Source organism: Narcine bancroftii, chromosome 3 (genome assembly GCF_036971445.1).
Source record: "Narcine bancroftii isolate sNarBan1 chromosome 3, sNarBan1.hap1, whole genome shotgun sequence".
NCBI classification, from domain to species: domain Eukaryota; kingdom Metazoa; phylum Chordata; class Chondrichthyes; order Torpediniformes; family Narcinidae; genus Narcine; species Narcine bancroftii.
In genome coordinates, this window is record NC_091471.1 from 182,497,433 (window position 1) to 182,512,297 (window position 14,865).

The window sequence follows — 14,865 nt, forward strand, 5'->3', positions numbered from 1 at the left end:
ACCTCCCATCCAACCATTGCTGAATCCATTTCACTACCTCCTCATTTATACCTAATGCCTCCACCTTTTTTCCTAACCTCCTGTGGGGAACTTTGTCAAAAGCTTTACTAAAGTCTAAATAAACAACATCCACAGCCTTCCCTTCATCAATCTTTTTTGTAACCCCCTCGGAAAAACTCTATAAGGTTTGTTAAGCATGATCTACCCCTGACAAAACCATGATGACTACTACCTATCAATCCCTGTTCTTCCAAATATTTGTAAATGCCATCCCTCAGAACACTTTCCATCAACTTACCCACCACAGACGTCAGACTCACAGGTCTATAACTTCCAGGCTTACATTTGGACCCTTTCTTAAACAGCAGAACAACATGAGCCACCCTCTTATCCTCTGGCACTATCCCCGTGACCAGTGACATCCTAAATATCTCTGTTAATGGCCCCACTATCTGTACACTAGTCTCGCTGAGTGTCCTTGGGAATACATTGTCCGGACCCGGAGATTTGTCCAGCTTTATCTTTTTTAACACTGCCATCACTACCTCCTCGGTTATCCTTGTATGATTCGTGACCTCCCCACTATTTTTTACTTCATCTGGTACAATATTTTTTTCCCTAGTGAATACCAAGGAAAAGAAATCATTTAAAATTTCTCCCATCTCCTCTGACTTTTCACATAGCCAACCCTCCCTATCTACAAGGGGTCCAATTTTATCCCTCACCAATCTTTTACTTTTAATGTACCTATAGAAACCCTTTGGATTTATTCTTACTCTCCCTGCCAAAGCCTCTTCATGCCTCTTTTTGGCCTTTCTAATTTCTTTCTTAAGATTTTTTCTACACTCCTTGTAGTCCTCTTTCAATTTCTCATCACTCTGCTGTTTATACCTCTTGTACACTTCCCTCTTACTCCTAACCAAATTTCTAATATTTCTTGAAAACCAAAGCTCCCTATGACTTCCAGCCTTTCCTTTGATCCTCACTGGGACATATCTACTCTGTACCCTCAAATTTTCTTCTTTAAATATTCTCCATATTTCATTTACATCCTTTCCTGAAAAAATCCTGTCCCACTCAATACTCCCCAAATCCCTTCTTATTCCTTCGAAATTTGCTCTTCTCCAATCCAGAATCTCAACTTTAGGCCCCTCCTTGCTCTTCCCTAAAACTACCCTAAAACTAACAGAGTTATGATCACTAGACCCAATTAATTCTCCAACATTAACCTTAGACACCTGACCTATCTTGTTCCCTAACAGGAGATCCAGTATTACACCGTCCCGAGTCGGTTCCTCTCCATATTGATGAAGAAAGCTATCTTGCACACATTTGACAAACTCTAGCCCATCCAGCCCTCTTACTGTATGGGTATCCCAATCAATGTGAGGGAAGTTAAAATCTCCCATGATCACTACCTTATGTTTATTACACATATATGCTAACTCCTTACAAATTTGTTCCTCCAATTTTCTTGGCCCATTTGGGGGTCTATAATACACTCCTATTAGTACCCTCATGCCTCCTCCACCCCTCAATTCCACCCAAACAGCCTCACTGGACGATCCCTCCAAACCATCCTGCCACCTCACGGCAGTAATGTCCTCCTTAACAAGCAGAGCAACTCCTCCCCCTTTTTTACCCCCTGTTCTATCACATCTAAAACATTTGTATTCTGGAATATTTAGTTACCAGTCCTGTCCCTCCTGTAACCAGGTCTCACTAATTGCCAGAATATCATGATTCCAAGTGCCAATCCATGCTCTAAGCTCATCTACCTTGTTCACTATGCTTCTTGCATTAAAGTACATGCATTTCAGAGAATGACCCTCACATATATTCCCTATTCTACCATTTACCTTAACCTCCATCCTTCCTTTGTTACCTTTATCATTTTTAACTAGCTGGCCATGCACCCTAGACACTGCTCGCAAACTCTGCTCCCCACCCCCCTGCCAAACTAGTTTAAACCCTCCCCCACAGCTCTAGCAAATCTGCTTGCCAGGATATTGGACCCCTCCAGTTCAAATGGAGTCCGTCCCTTTTGTACAGGTCCGACTTTCCCCAGAAGAGATCCCAATGATCCAAAAATCTTATCCCCTGCCCCCTGCACCAGCTCTTTAGCCACGCATTCATCCTCCACATCCTCCTATTTCTACCCTCTCTAGCGCGTGGCACCAGCAGCAATCCAAAGATTACTACCTTGGAGGTCCTGTTTTTTAACTTCCTACCTAATTCTATGTATTCCTGTTTCTGCTTTTAGTTTAAGTTCTTGCTGTGTAGTTGTATGTGGATCTTATAGCTGCCCCATTCTGCAGTGTTGAATAAATTAGATTTTTGAGTAGAGAATGGAATGGAATTAAGTAGGCTTTGTCCTGAAATGTGTCAAGCTGTTTGTATTGTTGAAGCTGCTCAAGATTTGTGTAAAAATACAGAAATGCTGGAGGAACTCGGCAGATCTCGCAATGTTGGTAATGCATCTTTAGCTTTAATCGACTCTGTGAGATCTGCCCGAGTTCCTCTAGCATTTCTGTTGTTTTACTACAATTACAGCATCTGCAGAGTTTTGTGTTTTACTAGATTTGTGTTTGAAGGTCATGGAATATTCCACACATCTTTTGCCAAAAACTTTTCTTTTTCCAACAATTAGATGCCATTACCTCAATCATGCCAAACAATATTCATCACACATGGCTATTGAGTGATCTTTAGAATGCTTTTTGCTCTCTTAAGTTTATGTATGAAATGTCCACAGTGTTCTGAAGGCTGAAAACTCCAATTTTCTCCCAAATCATAGGCCAAAAGTAAATTAGTTTAACTTAGTGAGATATAGCATCTCTTGATCTTTTAGATGTTGTAAATTAATAGTTATTTTGTATAAATAATTCAGGTGAATTCCACAGAATAGTTTTTCATGTTTATTTGCAACACTGAAGCAGGAAGATGTTTCTTGGTCATTCTCTTGAAGTGAACAGTCTTTTTGGTCATCTATGATGTAAATCAGTATTTGGCATCATTAATTCAAAGTACTACATATACTGGAAATCTGGAAAAATAAACAGTGCTGGAAATACTCAGGTCAGGCTTCATCGATCAAGAGAAAAGTTGCTAGTGTTATATTCACTGACGAATCAAACAGAGGCCCTTCATCAATGCTTCTATTCATAGGAGATAATATAAAAAATTATATAAATATTTAAAATGCTCTAACCCATTTGTAGATGTATCCTTATTTGCAAACTCATTAAGAATTTCCATACATCAATCTCTAAAGTGTCAAGCCCTGAGAGAAATATACACTGAAGTGATATGTATGTTAAATTATTTTAATGTCTTCAATTCTCCTTGTTAAGCGTTAAATTTTGAACACATTTTGCATGGAAATAGTCACAAAAAATGCATTGTTAATAAATTCAAAGCTATTAGTCCTTGTTTTGTTACAGTTGAACTCTTTTGAAATTGGTTATTTTTTTTCAGGCCGTTCCTCATTGTTCCCCATAGAAGATGGTTTTCTTGATGATGGGCATGGTGACCAGACTGTCCCTGGCGTTTTGAATTCTGTTAATTGCTGCTCATCTCACCAGAATGGAGAAAGAATTGAACGATACTCCCGAAAAGTATTTGTTGGTGGCCTTCCACCGGATATTGATGAAGGTAGCTCCTATTGTAATTTTTTTTGTGTAGTTTCTTGAATTTTAAACTGCCCTCCTCCATAGAGATTGTATACATTATCAAATGCTGCTTTTGCAGATGAAATTACAGCCAGTTTTCGCCGTTTTGGGCCTTTGGTTGTCGATTGGCCTCATAAAGCTGAAAGTAAATCCTATTTTCCACCAAAAGGTAAGGCAATTATCAAATAATGAATGGGTTTTAGCCTACAGATCAATTCTGTGAAGTTATTGTGAAGTCGGAACAATGTTTTCCAAATACACTGTAGGCTCTTGTTTAAATTTTGCTTTTCTGTGGTGTCTCTAGTCATTGATATTCTGGCAGTTAGTGTATCAGGAAAGTGACCAAGCTCAAGAGGGGTTTCCAATTATTTTTGGGGTGAAGGGATATAGGATAGAGCACAAATGTAGGGTTTGGATATTTACTGGATAGCTTATTGGTTTTGGAGCAAAAAATCCTGCAACCTTGATCCACAAGCAATGCTGCAAAGGGACTTGCCTCAAGGATTTATCCCATGTTCCCTCTGTCAATCTGCAAAATTTCCAAAGCCTGAGGAATAATAAATCTTGAAGTTAATCCTGATTTGGTTGCTAACCTAAATTATTTTGTACTTTTAATTTATCAATTGACACATTCTCCAAGCACCGATTTATTTTTTTAATTATTTTTGGGGGGGGTGGGGGAGAGGGGAGATTGGGCTTATTGGTTTGCCATTGGTGAAGCTCTTTTGTGCCAAGTAACTTAAAACATGATTTGATTTTTAAAAATTCCGTACTGTATTTTGTTTGCAGCGGATTAACTGCTTTCTGACTTTTTTTTAAAATCAAGCACGTTCTCTGAATTCCTTCCAAATGAAATATTTAGAGTGAGATTGTAGCATTTTGTTTGCAGTGTTTGAGAGAACTGGAAGGGTTTTTAAGTACTGTCACAAAATTTACGGTTTATAGCATTCAGATACTGACTTTGCAATTCCACGTCTAATCTCGAGTGGACTTGTATGCTGTGCATTCCCCTGACTTTGCTTCATTTCAGTTTGGCTTAATTACCAACAGGTGGAATGCCTATCCAGGCTCTTCACCTATCTCCCAGGAGTGAAACAAGAAACACTGCAGATGCTGTAATTGTAGTAAATACACAAAAATGCTGAAGGAACACAGCAGGTGATGCAGCATCCAGAGGTCTTAAATATAGATAACTAAGGTATGAGCAAAAAGCAGACAGACACCTGAATAAAAAGAGGGAAGAAAGGGCAGGTGGGAGCCCAGGCCAACAGTTAAAAGCCCAGAATTGGGCATGGTTAGGAGGACAGGAGAGGAAATGTGAAATAGGTGGAGGGGCAGGTAGTGACAAGGAAATGAAGAGGCTGCAGAGAGACCATTGGATACTTCATCACAGAAACAGGCTATTTGGCCCTTTGAGTCTGTACCAAAACATCTTACCGCTAGTCCGCTAACCTGGACCTGTTCCATAACCCTCCAGACCTCTCCCATCCATGTATCCTTCCAATTTATTTTTAAAATTTAAGGGGCTTGGTTAGATTAGGAGAATGAGCAAAGAAGTGGCAATGAAATTCAATGTTGGAACATGTACGGTCATGCACTTTGGTAGGAAGGCTAAAAGGGCAGACAATTATTTAGATGGAAAGAAAATTCAAAATTCAGAGGTGCAAAGGGACTTGTAAGTCCTCATGCACAATACCCTAAAGGTTTACTAACCTCCAGGTTGAGTCGATGATAAAGAAGACAAATGTAATGTTGGCATTCATATCTGGTGGAACATTATATAAGAGAGGAAAGTGATGTTGAGGCACTGGTGATGCCTCACTTGGAGTACAGGGTACAGTTTTGGGCTCTATATTGAAGAAAGGATGTGCTGGCATTGGAGAGGGTTCAGAGAAATTTACAAGAATGATTCCTGGAATTAAGGGATTAGTATATGAAGAACATTAGGTTTTACTCTTTGGAGTTTAGAACAATGAGTGGAGACCTCACTGAAGCATTACAAATGTTAAAAGGCTTGGACAGAGTAGATGTGGCAAAGTTGTTTACCATGGTAGGGGAGTTGAGGGCAAGAATGCAGAACGTCAGAATTGAAGGGTGTCCATTTAAAATGAAATACAGAGAAATTTATTTGGTCAGAGAATGGTGAATCTCTGGAATTTGCTGCCACAGGCAGCTGTGGAGACAAGGTCATTGTGTGTAATTGAGGTAGAGATTGATAGCAATCTTAATAGTTAGGATCAAAGGTTATGGGACAATGACAGGGGAGTGGGGCTGTATGCCAGGATGGATCAGGTCATGATGGAATGGCAGAGAAAACCTGACAGACTGCAAGGCCTACTTCTGCTCCTATAACTTAAGATCAATTAATTGAGGAAGGGGAATGGCTCTGTGAATGAGGAACAGGAGGAAAGGAGACATCGGGAAAAAGCGAGGGTGTGGGGGAGAGATGTCCAACAGAAATCGGAGAAGTTGATATTAATACCATCTGGTCGGAGGTACTATTCCTCCATTTTGCAGGAGGACTTCAGTCTGACAGTGCACAAGACCAAGGATGTGTGTGTCAGCATGGGAATGAGGCGGAGAATTAAAATGGTTTGCCGCTGGGATATCCTTGCTATTGCAGCATTTGGCGCTCCCATTGTGGCCTTCTCTACATCAGAAATCAGTGAATTCAGAATGGGAGATTTCCTCATAAAGCATCTTTGCTCTGTCCGCTGCAATTGTGTGGATCTCCAAGTGGCAACCCATTTCAATTCCCCGACCCATTCCCATGCTTATATGTCCATCCACAGCCTTTCTGTCTCTCTCCACCACCCTCCCCCCCCATTTGTCTCTCTCCACCTCCCCGTGTATCTGTCTCCACCTCCCCGTGTGTCTCTCTCCACCTCCCCGTGTCTGTCTCCACCTCCCCGTGTGTCTCTCTCCACCACCCCCCCGTGTGTCTCTCTCCACCCCCCCGTGTGTCTCTCTCCACCCCCCGTGTGTCTCTCCACCTCCCATGTGTGTCTCTCTCCACCCGCCATATGTCTCTCTCCACCCCCCGTGTGTGTCTCTCTCCACCCTCCGTGTGTCTCTTCACCCCCCCGTGTGTCTCTCTCTCTCTACCCCCCCGTGTGTCTCTCTCTCTCTACCCCCCCCGTGTGTCTCTCTCCACCCCCCATGTGTGTGTCTCTCCACCCTCCCGTGTGTCTCTCTCCACCCCTCTCTGTAGGACATTTAGATAGCCCAAAAGCTGAGATATAAAGGCGGAGAAACTGCCAAAACTCATAATCACCTACCTTTCTGAATGTGCCAAGGAGGTCTGTGAGATGCATGTTCCAACTCATCTCTGAGAGGGATATTCTCCGCAGTGTAACCCTCCGCTGATCAATCTGAATGTCTTCTTTGGCTTGGCTTCGCGGACGAAGATTTATGGAGGGGGTAAAAGTCCACGTCAGCTGCAGGCTCGTTTGTGGCTGACAAGTCCGATGCGGGACAGGCAGACACGGTTGCAGCGGCTGCAGGGGAAAATTGGTTGATTGGGGTTGGGTGTTGGGTTTTCCTCCTTTGCCTTTTGTCAGTGAGGTGGGCTCTGCGGTCTTCTTCAAAGGAGGTTGCTGCCCGCCAAACTGTGAGGCGCCAAGATGCACGGTTTGAGGCGATATCAGCCCACTGGCGGTGGTCAATGTGGCAGGCACCAAGAGATTTCTTTAGGCAGTCCTTGTACCTTTTCTTTGGTGCACCTCTGTCACGGTGGCCAGTGGAGAGCTCGCCATATAACACGATCTTGGGAAGGCGATGGTCCTCCATTCTGGAGACATGACCCACCCAGCGCAGCTGGATCTTCAGCAGCGTGGACTCGATGCTGTCGACCTCTGCCATCTCGAGTACTTTGGCGTTAGGGATGAAAGCGCTCCAATCGATGTTGAGGATGGAGCGTAGACAATGCTGGTGGAAGCGTTCTAGGAGCTGTAGGTGATACCAGTAGAGGACCCATGATTCGGAGCCGAACAGGAGTGTGGGTATGACAACGGCTCTGTATATGCTTATCTTTGTGAGGTTTTTCAGTTGGTTGTTTTTCCAGACTCTTTTGTGTAGTCTTCCAAAGGCGCTATTTGCCTTGGCGAGTCTGTTGTCTATCTCATTGTCGATCCTTGCATCTGATGAAATGGTGCAGCCGAGATAGGTAAACTGGTTGACCATTTTGAGTTTTGTGTGCCCGATGGAGATGTGGGGGGGCTGGTAATTTATGGGCGGGCTGATGATGCCGTCAGTCCGCAGCCCATCACCCCACTCACCCCCTCCCTCCAAGTCAGGGGCGGCAGGGAGCCCTTGGGGCAATGGGAGCTGTCAGCGGAGACCGTCGGGGCAGCGGGAGCCGTCAGCGGAGACCCATCGGGGCAGCAGGAGCCGTCAGCGGGGACCATTGGGGCAGTGGGAGCCATCAGCTGGGATTGTCAGGGCAGCGGGGACCGTCGGAGCAGTGGGAGCCATCAGGGTGCGGCCAGTGTGGGCTGGTACAGCCACATCAGGCCACTTCGGCCTTCGGAGCTGCTCTCTGCGGGTCATAAAGCAGCAGAGCAATCAATGGCTGTCTTCCCTATCTGTATTCCCCCACACAGCTGGAACTGTTCTGGGAACCATAGAGTGGTTTCAGCTGCGTGGGAGATTATGGGTAGGGAAGACGGCCATTTCTCTGCTACGTATTATTGACAGGTGGCTTTACGGCACCAGTCACCCCAACTTCATCTGATCCAGAGTAACAGCCTCCACTCTGTTTCCCCCTCTGCCCTTTTCTTCCAGCTCAGCATTCACATTGCTACCCCACTCCCCTGATCAAATCTCACCTTTCCTCCCCTGTCCTCCTGTCAATGTTCAATTCTGGCCTTTTGCCTGTTGGCCTGTGCTCCTTCCCCTTCTTTTCATTCCCTCATTCCCCATCCCTTTTTATTCAGCCCTTTACTTGCTCTTTGCTTTTCCCTCAAAGAAAGACTCAGGCCTGAAACGTAGGTTATGTAACTTCCTATGTAAGCTGTGTGCCCTGCTGAGTTCCTCCAACATTTTTGTGTATTCACTTCTCTCATTTCCTTTATCCTTGTTTCTCGCTGAAAAGAACTATATATCTGGCTACCAAGAATAAATCAGCTATTCAGTATTTAACAGTATGGTTGTTATCAGTGAAGTGAAGGAAGTAGGAGATACAGAAGGGCCAAAAATTGATAGAGTGCAGAATTTCTAAGGGTTCTAAAACTGGAGGAGTTGGACAAATCTAAATAGGGATTTTTTAAATTATGTTTCAGAGGTAATAAAGTCAAAACATTTGCTGCTTGACTTTTAATTTTTGAAGGAAGACAAAGTACTTTCCAGAAGTTATTTCAAAAATATTAATTTCTTATTAAATTGGTCATTACTTGATTTCTTTAATCCTTTAGCAGCCCTAATTTTTACATCTTTGCTTTCTCAGTCTTGTTATTAAAAATGAATGACTGTTAACATTAGTCCTGCACAATTAAGTTTTTAGTCATGTTTTACTTAATATTTTGCAATTAGTCCTCCAATTTATTTTAGTTAAATATTGAAAATGTATAGAATTGTTCAAATAGTATATCTTGGCACCTCACAGTTTGGCGGGCAGCAACCTCCTTTGAAGAAGACCGCAGAGCCCACCTCACTGACAAAAGACAAAGGAGGAAAAACCCAACCCCAACCAACCAATTTTCCCTTGCAACCGCTGCAACCGTGTCTGCCTGTCCCGCGTCGGACTTGTCAGCCACAGACGAGCCTGCAGCTGACGTGGACATTACCCCTCCATAAATCTTCGTCCACAAAGCCAAGCCAAAGAAGAAAGAAATATTTTAATGTTTAAAAAAAATAAATTTTTCCATTAATTCTGAATAGTATCACCTTTTCGAAGAGCTGGACCACTGACAGATGGTTTTAATGGGAAATAGTTAAACACAGTTGAAATAATAATGCAGTGCTTAGACTAAATATTTCAATATGCAAAAGTGAGACTACTTTAGTAGACATGGTTTTGTTGAGCCACTTACAGTAGAAGTGCAGTAAATGGATAAACTATAGCTGATAATAAAGTATTAATAAAGTTTTCCAATTCAATTTTTTAAAATTTGGATTCAAAGCATATATCATTAGACCAATCATCAAACTACTATTTGTAGGTATATAGATATATGTATTTTGTGGATACTTCACCTGGAAGAGTTTGCCAATAATATTCACAAATGTGGATTGAAGAAAAAGGATGGAGATACAATACTTGTCGGGCAATGTCAGTGGAGTTCTAATGTTAAAGTTACTTATCTTAAGAGATAATTATTCACCATCCTTCTGAGTGGTATGCTCCAACCAATGAAAATGTTTTTTTTATCTTTATGGCCTTACCTTTTCACTGTAAACTGCGTTCATTCACTGAAAGTTAATATTTGTGAATTTTTTTTATATGTCAATGCACACTTTCGTAAGACAGGCTTCAATTATTAACCTGTTTTCATGATGAAATTACAGGGTTATTTAAGAAAAAAAACCATAATATAGGTACACAATCGTTTATCCGAAACTCTTGGGGGACAGTGTGTTCCAAATTTCGGATCTTCCCAGATTTCAGAAAGCCAGATTTAAGCCCACCCGAATCGTGGTGCCATATCCAACCCAACCCCCTTCCAGTTGCGCTGCCGGTCCACCCCCCCGCCCACCTGACTCGCGCTGCCGGTCTCTCCCCTCTTGCCCAACTCACGCTGCCAGTCTCTCCCCACCCCCTTGCCCGACTCGCGCTGCCGGTCTCTTGCCCGCCCGCCTCGCGCTGCCGGCTCTCGCCCGCCCCACTTGCCGAATTTTGGAGCTTTCCAGATTTTAGACATTCGCATAAAAGATTGTGTACCTGTGCAGTACTGGTCATTTCCACCATGAGCTTCCAATATATGCTCTGGTTTCCTTCCACACTCCAAAGATGTGGGATGGTAGATTAATTGGCCACTGTAAATTATCCCGATATAGAGAGAAATGGAAATTGAAGGGCTGAGGCAGGAGGGCAATATCGTTGATGCGAATGTGGGGAAAATAAAATGGCTTAGGGTAGAATTAGTAGTGCACATAGACACAGTGGTTAGTGTCGACTCAATTTGTGGCAGAGATCCTGACTATGAATGATGCTTTGAAGTTTGCCTTTTATCGTGAAGAGATTACACTACAATGGTTACTGCTAAACTATTTTAAACTATAGCTTTTAAAGTTCATTGTGAGAAGATGGAGTTTGGAATGCAAAATCCAAAATGTAACCATATTTTTTGTCCTTGGGTACAGTTCAATTTGGTTTCCATTTGCGACAGTGTTGCATGGTAGAAAAAGGAATAAAATCTCTATAGTCCATTTCATTTGAGGAATATTTATTGTAGTGATTAGGTTTAACGCTGGGTCCCAAATAGCAATCATGCATTTTTTTTAGGAAAATTCATTAATTAAATTAGAACATAATTCTGCACAACTTTGATTTTGTGCAAATGGATAACGAGTATATCATGCTTACTGTTTTTTAATTGTAAATGTAAGTATATTTTTGTAGATGTTCCCAACAATTGCCATGTTTTGAAATGCAGTTGAAGACATAAACATGACTACTTGCTGATCCGCAATTCTTTTTCCATTACAGGCTATGCGTTTCTCCTGTTTCAGGAGGAGAGTTCTGTCCAGGCTCTGATTGATGCATGCATTGAAGAGGATGGCAAACTCTACCTTTGTGTTTCAAGTCCAACCATCAAGGACAAGCCAGTAAATTTATAGATATTTTGGCAATAACAATTTTATTTATTCTAGACATAAAGTACAACTCTGATTATCCGAAATGGTCGGGACCTGGTCTACAACAGGTAAACCGTTTTTTTGGAGAACTGGTTTTAAAAACAGTGCAGAACCAACAGCAAATTACTTGTTTGTTGTTTAAACACTGTTACAACAAGGGATGACTATTTAAGCATTAAAATAATATTTAATCCTAACCAAAAAAAAATGTTGACCACCGCCGATCACCAACACCTCCCCACGAGGTGCCGGCTCCTGCCAGGAGGCCACTCCCCTTGATGATGCCAGGACAAGAGATTCTTCAGGCCACTTGCAGCTGGGAAACAGTGGCATATAGTCTGAGAGGGAGAGTTGGAGAGAAAAGTGAATAGGGGAAGGTAAAGAAGAAATGGAAAGCGAGAGTAGAAGGAGTTACCTGAAACGAGGACAGTCATTGTTCTAATTTCATGTTGAGTGATTTTTTTTCAATCTGTAAGATCAGTTCGGCTCTGAAAAAAAATTCTGATAAATGAGAATTTCTGGTTTCTTTCAGATATCCTCATTTATCCAAAATGTTTACATTTTTTTCAGTTAAATGAGGATTTTGGATAATTGGAGTTGTACTGTAGTTCTTGAGTTGCAAGAAAAAGAGTACATCTGAAAATGTATGTACTATAATGTCAGTTAACAAATTTCTGCATAATTTCATTCTGACACTGGATGGTCTAGAGACTAGACTATATTTTTAAAAATCTAGTGACAATAAATTTGCTTCTAGATAAAGATTTTTTCGTGATTAAATTTAAAAGTAAAAAGAAACAAATTGCCTAATACCTAATAGTTGGACCTGCCACCTGAGCAGATAACAACTTAGTTTTACCAGCGTAGTTTTTGATTCACCATTTTTCTACTTAAAATTGTGATTAATGAGAATTAACAGTTAAGACTTGGCAAAATAAAAACTTTAGCATTTGGGTTCAAATGTTGAAATCTGGCAGTCATAATTCAAGGGTAGATATGTTTCTTTTTATAGAAAATCAATCATGCTTGTGGCGATGCTTATATTAATGTTTAGAAATATGAAGACTTCAAAATTAATAACCAGTAGTAATTGCAAGAATTTTGCTGTCTGTCTTTAAGATTTCTGACAGGTTGTTTTGGTTCACTTGAGCAAAATGCTTGATAAATAGGAATAAAGATTTTGACATAGTAGAGTAGATGGTCACCATTTGTAAATTTACTTTAATAAGAAAGAAAGAGGGAAAAAGGGTTTTTTGCAAAGCATGTTAGGCTTGGGTTGAAGATTTACTATCTGATAGAGGTCCATAGTGTAAGTTGTCAATAAATGGTTGCTGATATTTTATGTACTCAATATTTTAGCATTAAATTATGTATAAATGAATGATAAATAACAATTTGAAAAACTTATGGTTTGCCAGTAGGGCTATACTATAAAACTGAACAGTCAAAGCATGATCACCATTACAATAAAAAAGCTTTAGTAGATTTTTTTTAAATGAACAGAAAATGCTGGAAATATTTAGCCAGTCAGACAGCATCTGTGGAGAGATGAATTTGTTAACTTTTATTTGAAACTATGAAAAACTAGAAATTAAACATGCTTTAAGTTTCCTGGGAGAAGGAATAGAGAAAGCAAAGGAATTTTTTGAGATAGGTGAGAGTGAAAGGTTCATAGTGGCAAAGCCAGCCAACAGAATATGGTGTTAAAAAAAATTGATGGAAGAACTGGGTTGAGCAGCATCTGTGGAGGCAAAGGGATGGTCTGTTTCACAGAGCCTATGAAGTTAGAGGAAATATTCTTGGTTGGGTAGAGCATTGGCTGATCAGCAGGAAATAGAATGGGAATCAAGGGATCCAATTCTGGTTGGCTACTGGTTGCCAGTCATGTACCACAAGGGTTGGTGTTGGGGCCACTTCCTTTCTCATTGCGTGTTAATGATTTGGGTTGCAGAATAAATGGCTTTATGGCTAAGTTTGCAGACGATGCATAGGTTGGTGGTTAGGAGAAGACTAAGAGGCTTCAGATTGAATTTGGATAAATTAGAATTGGCAAAGAAGTGGCAAATGAAATACAATGTTGGAAAGTGTATGGTCATGCACTTTGGTAGAAGGAATAAAAGGATATTATTTGGAAGTGGGAATAATTCAAAATTCAGAGGTGTAAATGGACTTGGGAATCCTTGTGCAAGTTATCCTAAAGGTTAACCTCCAGGATGAGTCGGTGATGAAGAAAGCAAATGCAATGTTGGGATTCCTATCTAAAGGGCTTGGATATCATTGCAGGGAAATGATGTTGAGCCTTTATAAATCACTGGTGAGGCCCCATATGGAGTGCAGGGTACAGTTTTGGGTTCCTTATTTAAGAAAGGATGTTTTGGCATTGGAGAGTGTTCAGAGAAGATATACATGAATGATTATTTGAATGAAGAGATTGGCAAATGAGGAACGTTTGATGGCTCTTGGACTGTACTCCTTGGAGCTCAGAAGAATGAGGGAAGACCTCATAGAAGCATTTCAAATGTTGAAAGGGCCAGACAGAGTTGGCATGGCAAAGTTATTTCCCATGTTAGGAGAGTTGAGGAGAAAAGGGCACAAGTTCAGGATTAAAGGGTGCCCATTTAAAACAGATGAAGATAAATTTCTTTAGTCACAGAGTGGTTAACGTCTGGCATTTGCTGCCACAGGAGGCTCTGGAGGCTGTCATTGGGTGTATTTAAGGCAGAGATTAGCTATCTGAATAGTCAGGGTATCTATCAGAGATTATGGGGAGAAGGCAGAAGAGTGGGGTTGAGAGGGAGAATGGATCAACTCATGATGGAATAGTGGAGTGAATGCAATGGGCTGAATGGCCTATATCTTTTGGTCTTATGGACTTTTTGGGTTAAGACCCTGTATCAGTTACAACTGTACGGAGATGGTAATTACAATTGTTCTGTCCAAAGTAGATGTAAATTAAATGAAAGAGGAAAAAATGCTGCATCTGAGGTACAAAAGATTATAATTGCTGGATATTTGCTTAGAGATATTGGAAACACTCAGTAGGTTTAGGACACATCTATTGAGATTGATACAGGTTTAACACTGTAAATTAATGACTTTAATCAGAACTGACTGTGAACTGGACATTTTTGTTAATTGAATTTGAAAAACCTGAATGCTGCAATGTCTCTGCATCAAAGATGAGGTGGTATTTATCTTGGTGACACAAAGCTTCATGGGAATAGTGCATGAGGTCAGAGTAAAAATGGAGAATTAAATTGGCACATAACTGGAAGCATAAGGTTGCCCTGAGGGACTTGGCATTTTGCAATAGCCACCAAATCTGCTTTGATTTTTATAATGTTGAGAGAGCCATATTTTTCGCACTAAATTGGAAGTTGTGCAAGTGAACCTCTGCTTT

General features: G+C 41.1%; 1 protein-coding gene across 5 annotated transcripts in view; it reads left to right on the top strand.

Moving 5' to 3' along the window:
- Positions 1–14,865, top strand: part of LOC138757913 (cytoplasmic polyadenylation element-binding protein 2) — a 161,415-nt gene that overhangs the window by 120,539 nt on the left and 26,011 nt on the right. For all 5 annotated transcript variants that reach the window (XM_069926015.1, XM_069926013.1, XM_069926014.1 and 2 more), the window contains 3 exons: positions 3,478–3,654; positions 3,751–3,840; positions 11,317–11,435. In XM_069926015.1, coding sequence (XP_069782116.1) covers positions 3,478–3,654; positions 3,751–3,840; positions 11,317–11,435 — 386 coding nt within the window. The remainder of the gene's footprint in view (positions 1–3,477; positions 3,655–3,750; positions 3,841–11,316; positions 11,436–14,865) is intronic.